This window comes from Diachasma alloeum, unplaced genomic scaffold, assembly GCF_001412515.2.
Source record: "Diachasma alloeum isolate Michigan unplaced genomic scaffold, Dall2.0 Dall_scaffold_00865, whole genome shotgun sequence".
Classification (NCBI taxonomy): Eukaryota; Metazoa; Arthropoda; class Insecta; order Hymenoptera; family Braconidae; genus Diachasma; species Diachasma alloeum.
Window position 1 is genome coordinate 46,469 of NW_021680986.1, and position 21,369 is coordinate 67,837.

The 21,369-nt window shown below is 36.6% G+C and overlaps 4 protein-coding genes across 9 annotated transcripts in view; 2 read left to right on the forward strand and 2 right to left on the reverse strand.

Annotated features, from left to right (window-relative positions):
• Positions 1-432: 432 nt before the first annotated feature.
• LOC107045046 (rRNA 2'-O-methyltransferase fibrillarin) lies at positions 433-6,024 on the reverse strand. 2 transcript variants are annotated; one of them, XM_015267169.1, is made up of 6 exons: positions 5,780-6,024; positions 5,158-5,356; positions 4,732-4,788; positions 2,595-3,076; positions 1,563-1,808; positions 433-976 (listed from the first exon to the last, which is right to left on the reverse strand). In XM_015267169.1, the coding sequence occupies exons 2-6, from the start codon at positions 5,159-5,161 to the stop codon at positions 806-808; spliced, it is 960 nt and encodes a 319-aa protein (XP_015122655.1). In that variant the 5' UTR covers positions 5,162-5,356; positions 5,780-6,024; the 3' UTR covers positions 433-805. The 2 variants fall into 2 exon arrangements, with proteins under 2 accessions (XP_015122655.1, XP_015122654.1); XM_015267168.1 differs by having other exon boundaries at positions 5,149-5,356; positions 5,780-6,023.
• A 921-nt stretch (positions 6,025-6,945) lies between these two features.
• Positions 6,946-14,951, forward strand: LOC107045048 (dual specificity protein phosphatase CDC14C). 3 transcript variants are annotated; one of them, XM_015267170.1, is made up of 9 exons: positions 6,946-7,326; positions 7,612-7,684; positions 9,012-9,277; positions 9,865-10,165; positions 10,462-10,831; positions 11,314-11,655; positions 11,924-12,049; positions 12,534-12,815; positions 13,582-14,951. In XM_015267170.1, exons 2-9 carry the CDS (start codon positions 7,636-7,638, stop codon positions 13,661-13,663), a joined length of 1,818 nt encoding a protein of 605 aa, XP_015122656.1. In that variant the 5' UTR covers positions 6,946-7,326; positions 7,612-7,635; the 3' UTR covers positions 13,664-14,951. The 3 variants fall into 3 exon arrangements, with proteins under 3 accessions (XP_015122656.1, XP_015122657.1, XP_015122658.1); XM_015267171.1 differs by having other exon boundaries at positions 13,522-13,674; XM_015267172.1 differs by lacking the exon at positions 11,924-12,049.
• An 85-nt stretch (positions 14,952-15,036) lies between these two features.
• Positions 15,037-18,353, reverse strand: LOC107045049 (protein-serine O-palmitoleoyltransferase porcupine). The gene is made up of 6 exons (XM_015267173.2): positions 18,005-18,353; positions 17,664-17,856; positions 16,535-16,757; positions 16,342-16,448; positions 16,059-16,261; positions 15,037-15,787 (listed from the first exon to the last, which is right to left on the reverse strand). Exons 1-6 carry the CDS (start codon positions 18,234-18,236, stop codon positions 15,345-15,347), a joined length of 1,401 nt encoding a protein of 466 aa, XP_015122659.1. The 5' UTR covers positions 18,237-18,353; the 3' UTR covers positions 15,037-15,344.
• A 2,128-nt stretch (positions 18,354-20,481) lies between these two features.
• LOC107045029 (rho guanine nucleotide exchange factor 2) overlaps positions 20,482-21,369 on the forward strand; it is a 19,939-nt gene continuing 19,051 nt past the window's right edge. For all 3 annotated transcript variants that reach the window (XM_015267120.1, XM_015267121.1, XM_015267122.1), the window contains exon 1: positions 20,482-20,549. In XM_015267120.1, the coding sequence (XP_015122606.1) occupies positions 20,510-20,549 (40 nt within the window). In that variant the 5' untranslated portion in view covers positions 20,482-20,509. The remainder of the gene's footprint in view (positions 20,550-21,369) is intronic.

The window sequence follows — 21,369 nt, forward strand, 5'->3', positions numbered from 1 at the left end:
TTCATTGTTAAATGATTTTTTTTTGTAATTTTTTCATTTCAATTTCACACTTTACTCATACCCTCGTATATTGGAGCCCGAGTAGTCGACACATTGCTAATTGAAAAGAAATTGAGAAAAAAACGAAATTAAATTTTTTTTTAAATTGAGAAAATAAAAAAAATAAAATATATAATATAAATAATAATTTATTGAATATATTATCTATTTAATAAAATAAAAATAAAATTGAGAAAAAGAAAAAATTAGAAAAAAAAATTAAAAAATTAAAAGAATAAAAAAATTGAGAAAAATAAAAAAACACTTCTTGATTTCTCAATATTTTCCGTAAGAGTCGGGATATTTAAAGTAGAAACAATACAATCCATTTTTTTGTAAAGATTTATGTTGTGTCTTTAATTATTCAAAATATGTACGCATACATTCATCAAATCCCTGATGCATATGAATTTATATTGCTCACATGTACATTTTGTACTCAAAATAATATTTCAATTGTTCAAGTTCATCTGAAGAAACCACAATGGCTGATAATGAAAAGTATTTTTGATTTCTATAAAATAGTAAACATAATTATCAATGAAGATTCATGAGAAAATGTGCACGACAGTGAAACTGATATCGAGTCAAAATTTCTCAGGAAAAGGGAATCTCTTCTTTCGATGGATGTCTCATAAATTTCGTTACCACAGTTTATAAATTGTGTATAAAACTCCACATTATTTGCGATAATTTTTCACTCGTTAGGACATGAAAAAAAATATTGTTTCATTAATTTGAACGGAATATAAAACTATACACTTAATTAGGATGAAATTTTCGCCGGTGGCCTGAACGCACCAACGACAACAGCGTGGTCTCTCTCGTAGGGCTCAAGAGTTATCTGCTCCTGTGGTTTTAATTTGTCAGCAACTAATTTTTTCACTTCTGCAGCGAATACAGCCTCGGGTTGGGCAGTAGAGTCTATACAGCTTGCCTGGAGAAATTCAGTGATGAGAGATTTTTTCATTTTTTCATGAATAACAGAAGATGAAAAAGACATTTAAGAAAAAAAAAATCAAGTGATTTTTTTCTTCTCCAAGGTGAAAAATAAATGAACAAATAAATAAATAAATAAATGAATTCTATTGAACTTCTATTGAAAATACAAGCAGTTTATGATTATTCTATTGAAGAGATTTATAGCTTGCGCGTTTTTTAAATAGAAAATAGAGAACATTTCCAACAGAAATTATTTTATAGAATAAATCAGTAGAATTTCATGAATTTTCCTATATTTTCCATTCTATTGTACTCTCTTTTCTCTAAAAAAAATCAACAAGAGAACTTAAAAAATTTGATCCAAGGCATTTCTATGGAAATTCAATTCTATTGCCTTCCTATGGAATATTTTCCATTAAACTTTTATGTTGAAATAAGAATGCGCCGAAAAGCTGCCAAATTTTTCAACAGAATCGTCCAAAAACTAATAGGAATCCAATAGAATTATCTGCCAAATTCACAACGTTTTTCAATAAAATTTTCTTTTCTATGAAATTTACGTTAATGATGGGAATGCATACCTTGATGGATATGACGAAATGCCCGCCATTTTTGAGAAAATATTGGGAGTTGAGGGAGACTATCCTAGCTTGATCTGGCTGTGCAACATCAGCGAATACCGTATCAACCATTCCCACAAGCATTCTGTACTTGTGTGGATGTCTAGCATCTTCGATGATTGGAATAATATTCGTTCGTTTCTTCGCAACGTTTATGAGATCCCTTCCAGATCTGTGGGAGAATTCCACAGCGTACACGAGGCCCTCCTGCAAATAAATTTGTCATTTCGTATTTATTTCACAGACCAGTATTCTGATAACTCGTTTCCAGATGAAAGAATTAGCGAATTTTGAGACGTGTAGGAAGCATTGTCATCGAACAGACTCAACAGTCCGCCTGATAAAGATTGTTTCCACGTTAATCTTGCATTACTTCGACACCAAGTAGGCGAGAATGGGCCAGCTTGGCTCTAATGTATGCGTAAATTATCAAGTTATAAATTCCCAAATTTTCATTTTTTCATATTTATCATACGCAAAAATGATCAATCTTGCTTCTCAGATTTTCATCCATAAATTCTAAACTCTTCAAAATTCATGAAAATTCTTCGGTTTCCCAAATAATTCGAGAAAAATCTGTGAAGATCTCCGGTTATCTGGAAAACTGAAATTTTCCGCAGAATTCAAGAAATTTTTTCAGTTTTCTAAGAAATCAATTCATGACCCTCCCCTCATTTTTCAACAATTACAGATTTTAATCAGATTATTTTAAAAAGTAAAAAAAAAAGAATTAATCGAAGATTAAAAATTATTCACTGATGTTTCACTCTTCATTCTCTTTAAGTCATTATCAACATTTATAAATGAGAAAATGAGACCCGATTCGTTTAAATTGCATCATTTGATTACGAGACACTGACAATTTACAAAAAGTTTGTGTTTGTTTTGAATTATCTTTAGCTCATTAAGTTCGGGAATGACGTGCATTCTGGGAACAAATAACATTCTCCAATCAATCAATCGAGATATCATGAGAAAGAATGGGAATCTCACCGGTCCAACAACATCAGCAACATGTGAAACTGTAGTTCCAGAGGCAGCTCCAAGATAAAGCACTTTGCTGCCAGGTGGCATGTGAATTTGGTCAATACCCCCGAGAATAGCAGCAGCCAGTTTTGATCTGAATGGATTCCAAACTCTGTACTCAATTTTCTCGCCATTATCCCCATCGATGCTGATCCTCTTCTCCCCGTAGACCTCTGATCCAGGCACCAAATTACGGGTGACGAGAGCGTCCTCCTTCCCTCTGGCGATGAAGACTCCCTCGTGACGATGGGGCTCGATAACCACTGTTTTTCCACCTCTGAAGCCACCTCCACCCCCACGTCCCCCACGTCCACCCCCTCGTCCTCCTCCACGACCTCTGGGTGTCCCTCTGCCTCCACCACCTCCACCTCCACCACCACGACCTCCACGAAATCCTCCGCTACTGCGGTCTCCACCGCCTCCTCTACCCCCACGAAAACCTCCACGACCTGACGAAAACGATATAATTCATGATTTCGATCCATTTTTGCTGTTAATTCAAGTTTTTTTTGCTATTTGTGAAAACTGGAGATTGAAGTGATTCAATGCAAAAAAAATACGAATAGGAAAGTTAATTATTGAATTATGGTAGATTGATGATATGATCATAATCATTACTCAATTATTTCTGGGGCTAGCTAAGACAGAGTGTTGGGAGACTATGGTGAAGAGAAATTTAAAGAGACTAGAAATTGAACAATCGCTTAAATTGTGATACTGTGATATTATCATTAGTTATTATACATTAATGTTATAAAAATAATTTATTGGAGTGTTATTGGGAATGTTTTTCATTGGCTTGTGCAGATGTCAAACTGCACAGTTTGTTTTGCTATTTGTGAAAACTGGAGATTGAAGTAATTCAATGCAAAAAAATACGAATAGGAAAATTAATTATTGATTGATGGTAGATTGATGATATGATCATAATCATTACTCAATTATTTCTGGGGCTAGCTAAGATAGAGAGAGTGTTGGGAGAATATGCTGAAGAGAAATTTAAAGAGACTAGAAATTGAACAATCGCTTAAATTGTGATACTGTGATATTATCATTAGTTATTATACATTAATGTTATAAAAATAATTTATTGGAGTGTTATTGGGAATGTTTTTCATTGGCTTGTGCAGATGTAAAACTGCACAGTTTGTTTTGCTATTTGTGAAAACTGGAGATTGAAGTGATTCAATGCAAAAAAATACGAATAGGAAAGTTAATTATTGATTGATGGTAGATTGATGATATGATCATAATCATTACTCAATTATTTCTGGGGCTAGCTAAGACAGAGTGTTGGGAGACTATGGTGAAGAGAAATTTAAAGAGACTAGAAATTGAACAATCGCTTAAATTGTGATACTGTGATATTATCATTAGTTATTATACATTAATGTTATAAAAATAATTTATTGGAGTGTTATTGGGAATGTTTTTCATTGGCTTATGCAGATGTAAAACTAACAGTACTATCAAGGAAATAAAGTATTCTACTCAAAGAATTTCTATTCTGCTCAATTATTTCATGATGTCAACAAAATAAATTTGGAAAGGATGACAGTTGGATTATTTTGTTACATGCTGGAGAGTAAAATATGAAGACTATTGTTTTTTGATTATTGTAACCTCAACTGATCAGAAATGACTAGAATTGAAAAAACAAACAAAATGCCTCTGCACTCCCCCATAATGACCAAAACAATCGAAAAAGAAGTGCAAATGTTTTGGAAAATAATCCGGGGACGAATGCAAAAAACAATTCAATGTTTTCATCGAAAAAAGAGATGAGTGAATTAATTGTTGATTGATTATTCACTTAACTATTATATAAAGACTCGAACGTTTTAATGCAAAAAAAAAATTCGACAGCAAGTGAATTTGCTTATTAATTTTTTCTACATATTCCTCGACAATAAAACGTGAAGACTATTGTTTTTTGATTATTGTATCCTCAACCGTTCCCTAGAAATAAAAAAACAAACAAAATGCTTCTGCATAATGGCGAAAACAATCGAAAAAAGATTGAAAATTCTTCGGAGTGAATTTTTTTCATTGTTGATAATTCATCAAGGTCAATTATCAAATGCTATTTTAGTGAAATCCATACCTCCTCCTCCTCCCCCACGACCCCCTCTGAATCCACCGCCACCTCCTGGTGAGAATCCTGAAAAAAACACGAATTACCACATTTTGTGAATTAATTAATCAAAGTCTATGGGGAAACGTTAAAGTTAAGGTTAATGGCGTGGCTCCGAAACGACCTGACGTGGCACCGCTCCCTTGACAGAATGCCCCCCAGATGAAGCATCCCCCTCGTGAGAAGAGCAATCGTCAATCGCCTCGCGGGGCGAATCCCCCCGTCGATGAATTATCGTCAGAATGAATTGTAATTAAACAACGATTTCGAGGTTATCCGACAACGCGGACTCCGACGCGTTCCCCAGACCCTTGGGGCTGCATCCCAGGGTCTCAGTATCCCCCCCAATCAAAACAACAACACGAGGAGTTCATCGTCAGGACTCACCTGGCTTACCCATTGCTATTGTGCTTCGAGTCGAAACCGCAGATTGATTTTTTTATTACAAAATAATTATTTTGTACGCTGCAGGTTTATAAACTCCGGAACACCGAGCACACGTTGAACACGTGCGCGCGGATGTGACTGCGCGCCCGCCCCCGGCGGTAGCACAACGGGTTCAGTTCACGGAGTGACCTTTAACCGCCAGCGCCATCTACAGAAGAGCAGAAATGGTACATTTTTTTGAAAATTCGAGAAAATTCACCAGGGGAAATTCATAAATTTCAACCAATCCTAGTTGAGTATTTCGAATCCAGGACTGTCATTGATTGAAAATTACAATTTCATGTCGACATAAAACGAGCAAAATCGCTCCCCAGGGGAGTGATCCCCAATAATTTGTAAAGAGTTTAAAGAATGTGAGTGAAAAATCTAAAGTGTAAAGAGGTGACTAATTTTAATAAATGTAACAAATTGAGAAATGTGAGATTCCAGTGTAAAGTTATTTTATAACTTCTTCGTAACATAAATTCGGGCTGGAATCTGCACGGAATTAGTCATAGCGCTGCGGCCCTCATTTTCTCCTCCCACCGGCAAGCGATTTGACCGAAGGTAAAGTCCTTATTGGGATAATTACCATCGAGACTGTTGTTTGAAAATTATTATTTAGAAGGCACATAGCAGGAGGATTTTCCCCGCGACATTTTTCCGCTGAATTTCTAATCAGCAAATGGTTTTGAATTTTAGTGGAACTAAAGTAGGATTTATAAATTTCAAATTTGGCTCGTAATTCGATGGAATTGCAAATTTTTTAGCAGCAGGGCGACGAGAATATCCTAATTGACTCGAATTTTCAGTGCAAACATCAACATTCAGTACCAAATTGCGCTGAATTTTAAAGTATTCCATAATGTAAGAATATTTCATCTAAATTCCCTTTTTTCGTACTCATTTTCGTGGAATAATTGAATCGAAATTAACATTTTCCATTGATTTAATCTCAAAATTCAGAATTTTCAATTACGAAATTCCTCCCAATTCCAGTGGAACTACAATATGATAAAAATATTCAACGAATATATCAGAAATTTCAGCCACGAATTTAAAAAAATCATAATCTCACTTAAAATTCGATGGAATTTCAAATTGTTTAGCAACAGGGTGACGAGAATATCCCAATTGACACAAATTTTTAATGAATACATCAACATTCAGTACCAAATAGCGCTGAATTTCAAATTATTTAAAAATCTAAGAATATATATCATTTAAATTCCCTTTTTTCCTAGTAATTTCCGCGGAACAATTGAATCCAAATTACCACTTTCCATAGATTTCATCTAAAAATTCAGAATTTTCAATGACTAAATCCCTCCGAATTTCAGTGTTACTACAATCCGATAAAACTGTCCAAGCACTTTCAAATTTTCCCCAAAATCAACGAAACCCTACATGACATAGATAACAGAAAATAATCATTCCAAAACCAGCGACTACATTTCGCAAAAAATATTTTGATTCCCACTAAAATTCCACCCAACAATCAACCCGAACTGTGAACTTTCAGCGCCGGAATTCCCGGAGAAATTTCTCCGAACCCATAAAAAATTCCCTGAAACTCTTCAACGGCGTTTTAGCCAATGCCAGCAGCCTACTAGCAGAACAATAAAAAAATCTCCATTCTCCATCTTCGGAATCTAAGACGAAGTCTATTAGCAAGTGTCCCACTAAGCCCCCCCCCCTGTCAAATGACGACCCCCGCGTCGGTGTGAGCGCACACAGTCCCGTGGGCAGTGGCGCAGTCACCGTTGTAGTTCAAAGAAGCCCAACATGGCAGCCCGATCGAAAACAACTCGATGCTTCTACGATTGAAGTGACAAAGCACTAAACCCCTGTCCCCCCGCGATTGTCATAAAAAAACAGCCACCGGTGGTGTCTAAAATCCAGTGAATAATGTGAGCACAATCAACCCGGGGGGATGGAGAGATAACGGTTTGCGGAATTGAGCGTTCGAGAGTGAAAAAAAAACGTCTGGGAATTTTTGTATACTTCGAGCCTCGTATACTCCAGGTACCACACGACTGCGATTTCCGTCTGTCCAATTGGGCCCCCACGGCACTCCAGCGAGGTTCAAATTTCGTAACGGTCGTTCTGAGGTGCCCGCAGATCACCACAGTTTGACAGGTATTCGATGCAAACTATTTTTCGAACCGCGATCGACTAAATTTTTGTTTACGGTTGAAATTTCCGCTGTGAGCCCGCACTGTTGTCGATTTGGAGCACTTCGTGCTGTTGTTTGTGTATGTGAATTGTTAATTGCCGCGTCGACAGTGTTTCGTATAATAAAGCGAGGAGAAATCGATTCTCATTGATTTTTGAAGAAATCCCTCAATTTCGGGTTTTCTTCGAATTTTTGGGATTTGATGTTTTGGAGTTTTTTGGGTTATTGAGGATTTTATTTTGTTGCAGGAGTTTTTTTATTGCGAGGGAGTCATGGAAGACTGCCGTGAGGTGCTGGTCTGTGCCACGGAGTTCCTGAAGGGTTTGTGGATTTTTTAAAGGGTTTGGAGGCTTGCGAGGAGTTAGTTGGTGGGGTCTGGAGGGGTTTTGGGAAGTCTTCGGGGGGAATTAGTTAAGTCCGAGGCTAGTGTAGGCGGATGATGCCGAGGGGAGTGTCAAGGACTACTCCAATTGCGTTTAGCATCAGTGGATAGTTAATTTGTCTGCGATTATGTAAACGAGCCTTTGGAAAATTGTACTTTCTGGTGATCTGTTTTTTTCCATTGGGCAAATGGGGGTAATAATTTAAACTTATTGAAGGAGGATGTCCTGGGTTTATGAGGTTTAATTTTAGAGCTTTTAATTCTCATTTTTGTCCGCAAAAAATCAGTAGGGAAGTGGTCAACAGGTTTAAGGCAATTCCATTCTAGCGCCGGCTCTCGATGAATATTTCAAATTCTAAAGGAATTAGCAAAATTTTCAAACGGACACTTGACTTTTTTTTAATGTTAATGAAGGGTTGAAATGTTGATAAAATTCAATAATTTTTTTTTAATACAAAGAACAATTATTTCCCTTTGTGACGAGCCTGAACTGAGCTCAATTAATAAATTTGTTTCTGAGTTATGAATAATTTAAAAAAAGTCTAAAGTGTACATTTTACCCCACCCTCCCCTATTGAAAAAGATCTTGCAAAAATTTCCCTATCTTTTTTAAATTCCGAATTATTCAATTTAAAATAAAGTCTCATTTTAGAGTCTAAAAAAACCCCAGAAATGGCAAGAAAATCGTTAAATTTTAGTCAATCGATCTCGCGCTCCTGGCCATTAAAAATAGTCCTTTTCGTGTTTTCCCCCGGCCGTAATTCCCACAGAATCATAAATAAAACAAACAAATTTAATGAATAAGCTAAGTCGCCTTCAGCCGATTGACCACTTCTCTACTGAAATGTCTTCTGAAATATTTTCCAGAAACAATTTCAATGTCATTTGAATTAAAGTCTTATTTTAAAATCTAAAAAAGCCCCAGAAATGGAGAGAAAATCGTTAAATTTTAGTCAATCGATCTCGTGCTCCTGCCCATTAAAGACAGTCCTTTTCGTGTTTTCCCTCGGCCGTAATTCCCACAAAATCAGAAACAAATCCTAAACAAATTGAATGAGTCAATTGAATTTTAATGTCATTTCAATTAAATTTTACTCAATTGATCTCGTGCTCCTGACGATTAAAGGCATTTCTGTTTTGTTTTTCCCTCAGAACTGAATCGTAAATAAAATTAATCCAGGGGGAATGATCTTATCGTTTCATATGGGAATAACCGATCACAATCCCCCACAGGAAAATCGTAATAATATTCTCCTGTTATTCCAGACCGTTTCTACCTAGTGACCCTGCAAACCGATATAAAACCCAAAAGCACAGCAGACACGCACTACTTCAGTATTGACGATGAACTAGTATACGAGAATTTTTATGCCGACTTTGGGCCCCTCAACCTCGCAATGTTGTACAGATACTGCGACAAAGTTAATAAAAAACTGAGAACTGTTGCCTTAAGTAAGAAGAAAATTCTTCATTACACAACTACGGATCCTGAGAAGAGGGTCAATGCTGCATTTTTAGCTGCCAGTTACGCCGTGAGTGTTAATTACATTGAGTACATTTTATTTCGGGTGATAATCGTCTCGATTTGTCTTTATTATCATGACAAAATGGCGAAAAGAACGACAGTCGAAGCTGCAAAGTTTAGGCATTAAAGCCCCGGTGGATTATCTTTCGAACGTTATTTTATATCACATTTTATATCACACAGGAGTCCCTGAAAATTATGATTGTACAATAAAAAAAAAGTAGAAAAAAAACATTTTCTAAGAGCGTTTTAATAAAGATTAAGAAATAAGTCCAATAGAGAGGAAATAGTGAATGGATAATTTATCGTGGTAACTAACGATCTCACAGCCATTGACTACTGTGACAAATGACGACCCAACAGCCATTAGATTCATAAAATTATTAATTTGCAATTTCCTCCCTATTGGGTTTATTTTTCAATCTTATTGAAAAGCGCTCTTTGAATGTTCAGCTTTTTTCCAACTTTTTTTAAATTGTACGATCATAATTTTTGGAGACTCCAGGGCTATGTAAAACTGAATAGCAATTGGAGATCATTTCAGATAATTCGAAACGAGACGATTTAAAAAAATGAAAATTATTAAATTTTCAGATATTGTATTTGAAAAAGACAGCCCAAGAGGCCTACGATTTACTGATAAACAGTCCCCACAGCCCGCCATATCAAATGTTCCGTGATGCCTCCTTCGGTACCCCGTGCTTTCAAATATCCCTGAGGGACTGCCTGAGTGCCATTTACAAGTGTCATCGTCTCGGCTTCTTCAATTTCGATGATTTCAATCCCAAGGAGTACGAGCATTACGAGAGAGTTGAGAATGGAGATCTCAATTGGATTCTACCGGGGAAATATATCGCTTTCTGTGGACCACATGCCAAGTTGAATAATGAAAATGGTGAGTGAAGAGTTGAACAACGAAACGTTGAAATTTCCATTGAGACTATTTTGAAAATAACTTGGAAACTAACAGGTTTAGGAGAAAATGTCAGAAAACCATTTTTGTAGCTCTTGAAATTCTCTACAAGGACTGTCTTATGACATTTTCCCCTAAACCTCTTCCCTTCCGAGATATCCAGAGACGAATCCGGAAACTGATTTTGCACTCAAGAACACATTTATTTCGACGGAATCCCCTTGTTTCTTCTCTCATTTCTGGAATAAAAGTCTATGCTTTATTTTTTGCCATTCCAGGGTATCCCTTGCACGCCCCAGAGTCGTATTTCTCCTACTTTCGTCGTAACAATGTCACAACGATAGTGAGATTGAACCAGAAGATCTACGAAGCAACGAGATTCACAGAGGCTGGTTTCGATCACAAAGACCTGTTTTTCGCTGACGGATCGACCCCCACTGACTCGATTGTACGTCAATTCTTGAAGATATCGGAGAACACCCCCGGTGCCATCGCTGTGCACTGCAAGGCTGGCCTTGGGAGGACAGGATCACTGATAGGGTGTTACATAATGAAACATTATCATCTTTCTGCTCATGAGACCATCGCGTGGATCAGAATATGCAGGCCTGGGTCTGTCATCGGTCATCAGCAGAGATGGCTCGAAGAGTTCGTATTCATTAATTCTATGGCAAGAACTCATTTCAATTGTCAATTCAATTCAGATCATTCAATGGAACTCAGTAACGAAGCGTCAAAACGGTTTATGTGAATATATCGAAGTCTAAGGGAGATAGCAAAATTTTTGTCATAACCTTTTTTGTTGCGCGAATTGAGGGCTACAAAAAAGGTAATTACGAAAATTTCGTTATCTCCCTTAGATTCGGAGATATTCCTCGAAAACTTGGCTCATCTTTTTGAAAAATTGTTTTTTTTTCTTTTTTTCTATTTCACCTCAGAGAATCTGAAGTGAAATATTCCACTGTTGATTATTATCACGGTTCCACTGAAATTTCAAGGATTTTTGTAATTCAAAATTCAAAATTTCAGGATAAAATCGATGGAAACTATAATTAACAGTTCAATTATTCCTTGAAAATTAACAGAAAGAAGGAAAAGTATTCATGGGTTCAAATAATTTGAATTTCCAGGAAAGAGAAATACCTCCACTCACTGGTAAAAGAGCCCCTGAGAGCTGAGAATGGAAATCCCCCCCATCCATTCGGAATTTATTCAAAAATTGGAAGACCAAATGCCTTCTCGGCTGTGCCGAGGTGCCCGAATTTGGGGCAGGACAATGTATCAGGAATAATGCACCGGGTTGATGGTATTCGGCTGGACGACACGTCGTCCCCAACGACTAGCACCAGTGCTGCAGGGAAATTTGCATGTATGACGCAGGGAGACAAATTGAATGAGATTAAAATACGCAGACGACGAGCCGGCAGCAATTTTTACGTGGGAAACACAATAGGGCAGCCAGCTGTTGTACTGTGAGTGGACAATGATTTTTTTTCTTATCATATTCATGTGAAAAGTTCATTTGACGAGGAGATGATTGATTTAATCAGATTTTTACCCCTGAAATTCGCAATTTGATTTTCATTTCTCATTGAAGGATTACGGAGATGTTTTTTCGTTGGAAATTCATGGAAATAATTTAATTTAATTAATGCAATCATCTCCCCGTGAACCTGTCAAGCACTAATGCAATTAACAAACTCCAAGAGAAAGAAAAAATCGACCGAAAAAATATTTCAGTCCAAACTTGGGACTTTTACTGCAATCGAGAAGTCAGAAAGGCGGAATATCACCATTAGTTGGATCCAAGAAGGATACAAATAAGCGTCTCCTCGCGCGTTCAACCACAACGACACTCGTTAAAAGGTCCGTTCATTAATAACACTCATTACCACCTATTTGTGTGTTTTCATCTGTGCTGTTGCATCCTCTAATAAAACTATTCCCCAACGGTCTCGCGATGTGCATGGGGGTATAATTTACCACTTTGTGTTCATGTTCTTCCTTTGCATTTTATCAAAATCAATTCAGCAGTAAAGTTATAAAACGGCCCAAGTCAGTTTTGTCTATTGGCCGATTTTCAATGAATAACTCGGAATCTGAGGGAGATAGCGAAATTTTTGTCATGACCTTTTCTGTAGCCCTCAATTTTCTCTGCAAAAAAGGTCCTTACGACAAATTCGTTATCTCCTTTAGATTCGGAGATATTCCGCGAAAACTGAGCTTCACTGCTGAATTTTTTTCTTCTTTATTGGGTGACGTTTGCAGAATGAGTGAAAATAGAAATACATTTTTTTTGTTTGAAAATTTAATGGATTTTTCGTTTTTTTATTTTATCCACCATATGCAGAAATACACGAAGAGTTACTGGCAATTGCAAGCCGACGTCGTGCTACGTGAGGCCTAAAACAGCGAGCCAAATGGCCTCGACAAAGGCCACAGCCTCGGTTGGAGCTAAAACGATGAGTGTAACGAAACCAGTGACGAGATCAAACGTGAGAGACACGTGTTTGACGGATAGCCGTGCCGCTATCTCATCGACGAGCAATCATCCTCTCCAGCAGTCGCAATCTGGCATGAACATGGTGCTCAGATCGGCGGATCGAGTCAGTCGATATAATTCACTGAGGCAGTAAGTCATTCTGTCATTTTTCCTTGTATTTTTCTGAAATTTTCGAGATTGATTATTGAAGGGAGTAATTTATTGTCGAGATATTAATCAGTTTTGATCGAGGGTGTTGACTATTAACTGTTGGATATTAATTTTAGGGTGTTTGTGGCATGGTTGCATGGAGGATATATAATACATCAATATACCTGAGCAATATATTTAAGTAGTTGAGTTGGATAATTATTAAAATGTTTGAATTTACTGATGTTTTAATTGTCTTTGGAATGTTGAGAGGCATTTTTGTCTGAAATATTTTTAAATTGAGGAAACAACAAAAACAAATTCTTTCCTTCACTAGATGAATTAAAAAGTGAATAATATTCGGCTCAGTTGCTCGATAATTAATATAAAAATAATCATCTCCGGTGATATTTTTATATTAAACATCCTGAACTATTTTCAGCTAAAATTTTGAATATTTTTTAATAAATTCACATTTTTGTGTCCAATTTGAGGATAAAAACGCCAAAGTAATATTTTTCTTCACTAGATGAATTAAAAACTATTTTGGATTCCCATAACATTGATAGAGTAAAGGAATCTCTTAATAATGTAAATAATATCCAGCTTAGTTGCTTGATAATTCATATAAATATAGCATTGGGGGTGGCTAACGAAAAAGAAAAGAGAACAAAAACCATATCCCGTTTGCTTTTGTGACTTGCAGTGCGCGCACGACAATAAGTTCGAAAACAGCATTTATCAGATGATTAACCGATATTCTTAGTGGTGTTGGGGATGGCGCAACCATCAGCCGTGCATCGAGACAGCGGAGAAGATCTCACCGATTAAATCCCATCATCCAATGAGAAAATATCGACCTGAGGCTTTTTAAAAACATTACATTTGTGGTATCAGACAGCTAACACCAATCAACACGATAAATATGGCTTATCACATTAATTATTTGAGTGTCTAATGCATTACACACCGATGTGATAACACTACACGTAATTATCGGGGCAAAGACTTCAATCGATTACATAATAGTGTATGTAATTTTAATAATCATGAGATCCCTTTTTTATTATTTTAAAAGTTTTATAGATTCATCGCTGTAAAGTAGTCTGTATTGAACTAGTGGAGGCTAATATTCTTATATTAATATTCAGAATTGTGTACATAGTTGAATTATCATGTGGTAGCACAAAATTTCGGGGATTGATAATTAATATTAATATTTAGGTGAAATCCCGTGTCTGCTTATGCAGTTATTGTATTCAACGCATATTTTTTACTTTATAGAGGATATTTGCGGTCATTTGTGATTGAACATTGGAGTTAATATTTTTTTAATGAAAATTAATGATTTGTTGATGGCGATTAGGAGATCCTCTCATTGAAAATCACGAGATTTAAGAATAAATTTTACGACGAACTTGTCAATTCAATTGGGTTTCAAACGGGTTTCGGGCATGATCAAAAGAATATTCTTGACCGCAAAAATAGCATAGAGTAATTTATAAAGAAAAATAAAGCTCAATGGAACCAAGTTCGATGATCATCTAACTTTCCAATTTTATAGACCAAAATTGCTAGTAAAAGTCCTAGGATCTCCTTGAATTCAAACGATTGTGATATAAAATAATGAAAATTACGAATACATCACAAATGATGCATCTATCATTTTTCTTTTCGATTGAACCCACGAGTTTTTATAAATCTTTTGCAGTATAGAAACTAGTTTTTTGTTGATCAATGGTGCGTGTACATTTATATGTAAGTATTACAGAGAATAACGAGATAAAAATTGAGTACTTGCACATTCTTATTAATGAAGACGACGCAGAGGCGTTTGATTGTCACTTAATGTATTCACAGTATTTTAGTAAAGAGTAAATGCATTTTCCGAGGTTTTCAGGAATGTATAGAATGTTATGTAAACGTAGAGATCATCGTCGAGAGGCACATTTGAATAGAAAAATTCTGGAAAATACGTAAATCACATCATGAATTTTAACGATTAGGGTACATGTTTTTAATGAAAATCGTACGGTGCAAAAAAATTTTAAAACACCACCGAATCTTTTATGTATATGCTCTGTTAACATTTTGTCAATTTTAATATGAAATAAAATGTTTACCAAAACTGGTAATAATGGCAATACTACAAAAAAATTTTTAATGTGATCGCAAGGAAATGACGCATGAATTTATTTAAAAAATCTTATTTATTCTCAATTCATTAATTACAAAATCTTTTTACAAATATAAAAATATAAAAATGTCATGGGACATTGAATTTGTGACTGAAATAAATATCAATCGACTGGTGTCAGGACTATTGCGAGTAGAAAAATACAAAGACAATGCTCACAAACTCCTCACTGGACAGATGAGAAAATTCGAAAATTTCAACAATCAAAAGACTAGTTCAAGAATTTTCTCAGTTGTCTGATGGATTCAGACTCCCTCCCCTCAATTCCCCGTCCATAATCTCATAATTGATCACATGCATTAATTTCTCGGTAAAAAAATTGAAGTTAAAATTTATCTGAGTAAAAAATAAATAACATAAGTGGCCAACGCAACCCAGTGACTGGCGAATCCCAGCTGCGACCACTTATCGATCGTGTGGCTGTAGCTGTATCCACTCTCCTGAATATCCGAGGTATCGAACATGAGTCCTAAATAAGCTAAATGGAAGATCGATAATACTGAAAAACTGAGGTTCGCAACGATGACCCAGTAACAGTTCTCAGGATTTTTTTTATGACAGCATTTCTCAGTTGGGCATCGTTTCGCTGAGATGCACGCGTCAAATGCATGAGCAAGAATGTTCCTCAGTTGGAACTCCACATATGTGTAAAAGCCAAGGCTGAGGAGAACAGCAGCCAGTTGGAAGTTCAATCCATGGAGGAGGGCACTGGTTAAGTATGTCAGTGTCACTGCACTGAATTTACCTATACGTTTTGTTGCTGGTCGAAATATGTCTGGAATGAGAATGAAATTTTAATAATATCGATGATTTTTTCATCATTTCCAGTTCTAAGAGAGAAATTATATTTTAAAAAATAAATAAATGAATGAATTAAATGAATTAAATTAAATTATTAAATTTAATTATTATGTATTATTAAATTTAATTATTATTATCATTAACTTATTATTTTTTATTTAATTAAATAAATAAAATGAAATAAATTGATTAAATTTTTATATTTTCAAAAAAAAAATTGAAAATTTATAAATAACTATAATTACATAATTTCAGCCACGTGTGCATGGGAATATTCCAGGAGACAACGACCTGAACCAGCGATCTGGGCATTTCAATATCCCCAGGTTTAACAATGGTCGTGAGTGACGATGGATATCCTCCCAATAATAAAACACTCGACGAGGCATAGCAGATGAAGTAGTGAGAGGTCCTGAAGGATAATGCGTCTCGATACGCCAGAACCCACCTGTAAAGAAATCGAAATGCAAAATTACAAAAATGAAAAAAGGAAAGAGAAAAAAACAAAATAAAAAATATTGTCCTCACTTCGTTGAGCTGTCAGCTAGCAGCCACCCACTCCAGCAATTCGAAACACTCAGGAAGACGAGTGAGACCGTGTAATGCTTGACGATCTGAATAATCCACTCCAAACTCTGTGAAAAATATTGAAAAATAATTTTTTTTCCTCAATAATTTATGTTTTCAATCGGTTGAGGCATTCGGAGTATCTCCAACTCACTAATGACGATCTCTCGTTATCCAACAATCCTATATAGTCCTTGAAGCTGATCCAGGGCCCGAAGAGGCATGTGGCAGCCCCGAATAAATATCCTGGGTACTGCCAGACATTCGGAAAGTCGTTGTTGTTGGATTTATCGAGGGAGACACTCACAGCCTTCATCGCGGCTATCATCATGACACTGCGAACCTTGTGCCAAGCTGAGGGCTCCATTGTGTATTCACTGATTCAATAAAGGCCTCAATTAATTCAGCGCGAAGTGGAAAAACGGTTCAAGTCAATTTTGACTATTGGCCAGTTTTCAATGAATATCTCGGAATCTAAGGGCGATAGCAAAATTTTTGTTAGAAACTTTTTTGTAGAGACGATTGAGAGCTACAACAAATGTCATTACGAAAATTTCGCTATCTCCCTCAAATTCGGAAATATTCCTCAAAAACAAAACTGGGAGATGAGTCGACTTAAACCGTTTTACCACTTCGCTATTGGGTTAGTCAACTGAATGATTAATTGGGAAACGAAATTATGAGAGGTTTAAGAATATCCAAGTAATATCCATTTACAGTGATTCTATAATTTAAGGCCCGAGTGGATTATTTTTCGAACGTGATCTTGGTTGTTTTTTTTATTTTGATAATCTGAAATGATCTCCAATGGCTATTCAATTTTACATAGCCCTAGGGTCTCCAAAAATTATGATTGTACAATCAAAAAAACGTTGAAAAAAGCTGAACATTTTCAAAGAGCGTTTTTAATAATATTGGGAAATAAACCCAATACGGAAAAATCGCAAATTAATAATTTGACGTATCTAATGGCTGTTGGGTCGTCATTTGTCACAGTAGTCAATGGCTGTGAGATCGTTAGTTACCATGATAAATTATCCATTCACTCTTTCCTCTCTGTCGGACTTATTTCTTAATCTTTATTAAAAGATCTTTTTCTACTGTTTTTGATTGTCCAGTCATAATTTTTAGGGACTCCTGCGTGATGTAAAATCCAAAGGAAATTGCGATATATTTTACATTATGAAGATGGAAAAACAATTGAGATAACGTTCGAAAGATAGTCCATCCGGGCCTTAAACTCACTTTACTTTCTGGCTTTCTTAAATTTAATTTATGCTCACCAGTATAAGATAACTAATAGGCTAATAACGAAGACTTCTCCTCCTCTTTGGTATCTTCGTGGTAAACACAGGCAGGCGTACGATAATACAGCATAGGTGAGCAATAAATATAAACATTCAGGCACGTAATGCTGGAGTGTGTAGATTCCGATGGCTATCGACAGCATGTGAAATAAATAATGTGGCAGTTTTTCTGGAAAAAAGAATTCATTGGAGGCTGAACCAATCGGTCTGATCATTCATTCATTCATTCATTCTTGGAGAAAATGTCATCGAGACATTTTCGTAGAGTTAATTCTCCCATAAAATAACAAATGCCTGTCAGTGGCTGCAGTACTTACTGATGAGAATAATCTGGGTCAAAACATTGAAGACTAACGAAGCTAATAACAAGGGAGTCAAGTACTTGGCTGTCTCAAAAACACTTGGCACAATGCAGTTGTCGTAAACATCCCTCAATGTGTCAACATTGATGTCCTCGTACTCGTAATCGTACTCGAACATCTGTTGATCGCAGTCCTCGCAGTCCGTGTCCTCAGTGTAAAACGGTGAGTCGAATTTTTCACTGTACATTGTTAATCTTATTTGTTAGTTTAATACTCGAGGATTTATTTATTTCAAGTTGGGAGATACGAATTCGCCGGAGGTTATTCTCCCACTTGTGTTTACAAGCCGACTACCCTTCGGCAGTGTTCGGAGACTGGGGTTTAAATGGTAGACCGACATCTCGGAACATCTGGACATAGATAAGTAGATGACAGGTAAAGAAGAATCTTAGAACAGAATAAGGGATGAAATATGACCGTCATTTTTGCGATCCCGTCATATGACCAAAAATGACGGTCATGTGACGAAAAAAATGTTTTAACTATAAATGACGGGTCACAAGTAATTTTCAATTTGTGACGGTCGTTGATTTAAAAAAATAAGATGGGTCTGTGTAGGTGAAAAATGACGGTCATTTTTCCTTCGCAAATGTGATGGTCATAGGGGCGGGGGAGGGGAATCTGACAGCCGTCATAACTGTTTCAGTGGCCGTTATATGACCGTCATATGACGGATGTATTTGCATCTCTAGATGCTCCACACAGTTAGATTCTTGGGAGTTATTTTGACGGTCATTAATAAAAAAAAATAAGATGGTCTGTATAGATGAAAAATGACGGTCATTGTTTCTTCGCAAATGTGACGGTCATAGGGGCGGGGGAGGGGAATGTGACAGCCGTCATAAATGTCTCATGTGACTCATGTGACTGTCATATGACGGATGAAGAAAAATCTTAGAATCCGTCATATGACGGTCATGTGACTGTCATACGACGGATGCATTTGCATATCTAGATGCTCCAAACTGCCAGATACCTCGGAGGTATCTGTTCATCTGCGTTCAGATACTTGTGAGATCCGGGCTTTAAATCGTCGGTTGTGAAGGGCCTTGAATTTCTTAAATCTCCGAAATAGTTGTCCACATTTCTGGCATTTCATTTTCTTTCATTACATTTTATTGTTTCAACGGGACCTGTATTTGCTACATTATCAATTTCTCGGGATATTGATTTATTGGGATAGTCACAAAAATAAACTCTCTATTCTATACGTTTAATTAGAAAAAAACATGAATCACCTCAACACAAACAAAAATTTAAAAAAAAATGTAAAAAATCTTAAAAAAAAAAAAAATTTAAACCTTTTTTCTACAATTCTCCGAATACTCCCTCCCCCCCACAAACAACATAATCCCATCCAACAGATGGTGCTACCTCACCTCAACTACACCTCTCCCCTCCCCCTCCCGCGCTGCCCACTCGCCGCCCCCACCACTTGAAAAATCCTCGCCAAACTTCAGAGTGCGTGCGCTGCATGTAGAAAATGGTTGACGCACCTTGGTATCCCGTCGTTGGTCCCTAAAATCCCCAGTAAAACAAAAACTAAATCGAGCGCGATAGCTAAACGACAAAATAATAAATCCACCGTTTGACAATGTCAGTGTAATTGCCAATAGTCCATCACTCCTCAGAACCATCTGTTTGCGGTTCGCCTCCGGGAGGGGGTACGTACCAACTACCTGTTCTCCACGGTACGGAAATAATCACCGAATAAATAATCACAAACGTCGGGTAATTAATGAGTGAAAAAATAGAGAAAGGGGGGTAAAAATTGTTTGGCGGAATCTCACGGGTGTATTTTAAGGCGAATGCATGTGATGTGCGTTGAAAATTCAATTGCTGGAGAAGCTACCTGTCATTGGAGTTGATCGTGACTTTCCCTGGCAACAAGTGTCGTTTTACCAACTCCGGAAACAATGACTTATCGACAATCGAGCCCACGCGATTCGTTAATTCCAGGTTCCAAGTCATTAGAATTGTCGAATTAAATCGGACTCTATCAAGTCGACTTGTTTGATCACTTTCTAATTATTCAAGGCATTATCGAGTTATCAACGAATGTGAGATAATTGTTTAATCAATTTTTTAAGGAGTTGTTGGGTTGATCAATTTGTTTGGCTGTTTTCTCCTGGTTAAACGTGAAAAAAATCGTCGGATTCGATTAATCTGAGTTGTTTGATCACTTTCTCTAATTAAACTCGTTATCCAGCCGTTAATGAGTGTAAAAATTGATCAATTGGTTTTTCAAGGTGTTTTTTTTAATCAGATCAGTTGTTTTTAGTCATCAAACTGATTGAACTGAGGAAATATGTCGATTTTAATGGAATTAGATTAACGCGAGTCGTTTGATCCCTTTCGCGAAAAGATTAGTCGACGATTTTTTAAGCTGTTGATTCGTTATTTTTCCAGTCATCAAACTGATTAAATATTAAAAAACTGTGGAAAAAATTGACGGACACGATGGAGAAACGGCAGGATGGGCTGGCTCCGTTTTCCTCTGGTGAGTTTTCATTTTCAATAATTAGGGGAGGGTAGGGTAAAATGGACACTTTTGACTTATTTTAAATGTTAATGACGGGCTGACATGTCGATAAAATTCAATAAGTTTTTTTTCAATACAAAGAACAATTTTTTCCCTTTATGACGAGCCTAAATTGAGCTCAATTGATCAATTTGTTTCTGAGTTATGAATAATTTTTAAACAGTCTATAGTGTCCATTTTACCCCACCCTCCCCTAACACTCATCACAAAGGGAAAGAATTGTTTTTTGTATTGAAAAAAAAAAAAATTAAATTTCATTAACATTTCAACCCGTCACTAATATTTTTAAAAAAGTCAAAGGTGTCCATTTTACCCCAACCTCCCCTAAAAATATGTGATGGACGGATTTTTTTGTGATTTTTGGGGGCCGCGGGGAGGAAAAATCGAGGGGAATTATTTCGGGAGATTTAGGGCTGGTCCAAGGATTTCCCAGGATGGAGGTGGGGTTGGGTGGGTTTGGCTCGCTCTTCACTGCCCCGTGCACTGCTCGAGGGGTTGCAAATATCCGAGAGGGGGTGTATTGCTGTGTGGGTTCGAGGTCGTGGATCAATTCGTTATTGCGAGGGTTTTTTTTCGTTGGGAATGGAAATGGTCGAAAGCAACAGTTCTCGCGAGGTTTTATCAGTGACGAGGTAATTGTTGGGAGCATTAATTTTGGGGGAGGGGGAGGGGGGAGTGATAAGCGATTGCTGCGGTCGGAGGCTTTGTTGGGATTTTTAGTTGAGTGTTTTTTTCAAGGGAAAGGATTCTACTGGAAAAATGTGGGGATTAGTCTGTT

What these genes read in the sequence shown, in the direction of transcription:
- LOC107045046 (XM_015267168.1), bottom strand. An exon ending in TCGTGGGGGAGGAGGAGGAG is followed by an intron (nt 3,077 to 4,731) that starts GTATGGATTTCA and finishes CGTTTTCGTCAG; the next exon opens with GTCGTGGAGGTTTTCGTGGG. An exon ending in ATTTCGTCATATCCATCAAG is followed by an intron (nt 977 to 1,562) that starts GTATGCATTCCC and finishes GAATTTCTCCAG; the next exon opens with GCAAGCTGTATAGACTCTAC.
- LOC107045048 (XM_015267170.1), top strand. Translation starts at nt 7,636, where the DNA reads ATGGAAGACTGCCGTGAGGTGCTGGTCTGTGCCACGGAGTTCCTGAAG. An exon ending in CAGCAGAGATGGCTCGAAGA is followed by an intron (nt 10,832 to 11,313) that starts GTTCGTATTCAT and finishes TTGAATTTCCAG; the next exon opens with GAAAGAGAAATACCTCCACT. An exon ending in CGATATAATTCACTGAGGCA is followed by an intron (nt 12,816 to 13,581) that starts GTAAGTCATTCT and finishes CGATATTCTTAG; the next exon opens with TGGTGTTGGGGATGGCGCAA.
- LOC107045049 (XM_015267173.2), bottom strand. Translation starts at nt 18,236, where the DNA reads ATGTACAGTGAAAAATTCGACTCACCGTTTTACACTGAGGACACGGAC. An exon ending in CTATTAGTTATCTTATACTG is followed by an intron (nt 16,758 to 17,663) that starts GTGAGCATAAAT and finishes TTATTGAATCAG; the next exon opens with TGAATACACAATGGAGCCCT. An exon ending in CTAGCTGACAGCTCAACGAA is followed by an intron (nt 16,262 to 16,341) that starts GTGAGGACAATA and finishes ATTTCTTTACAG; the next exon opens with GTGGGTTCTGGCGTATCGAG.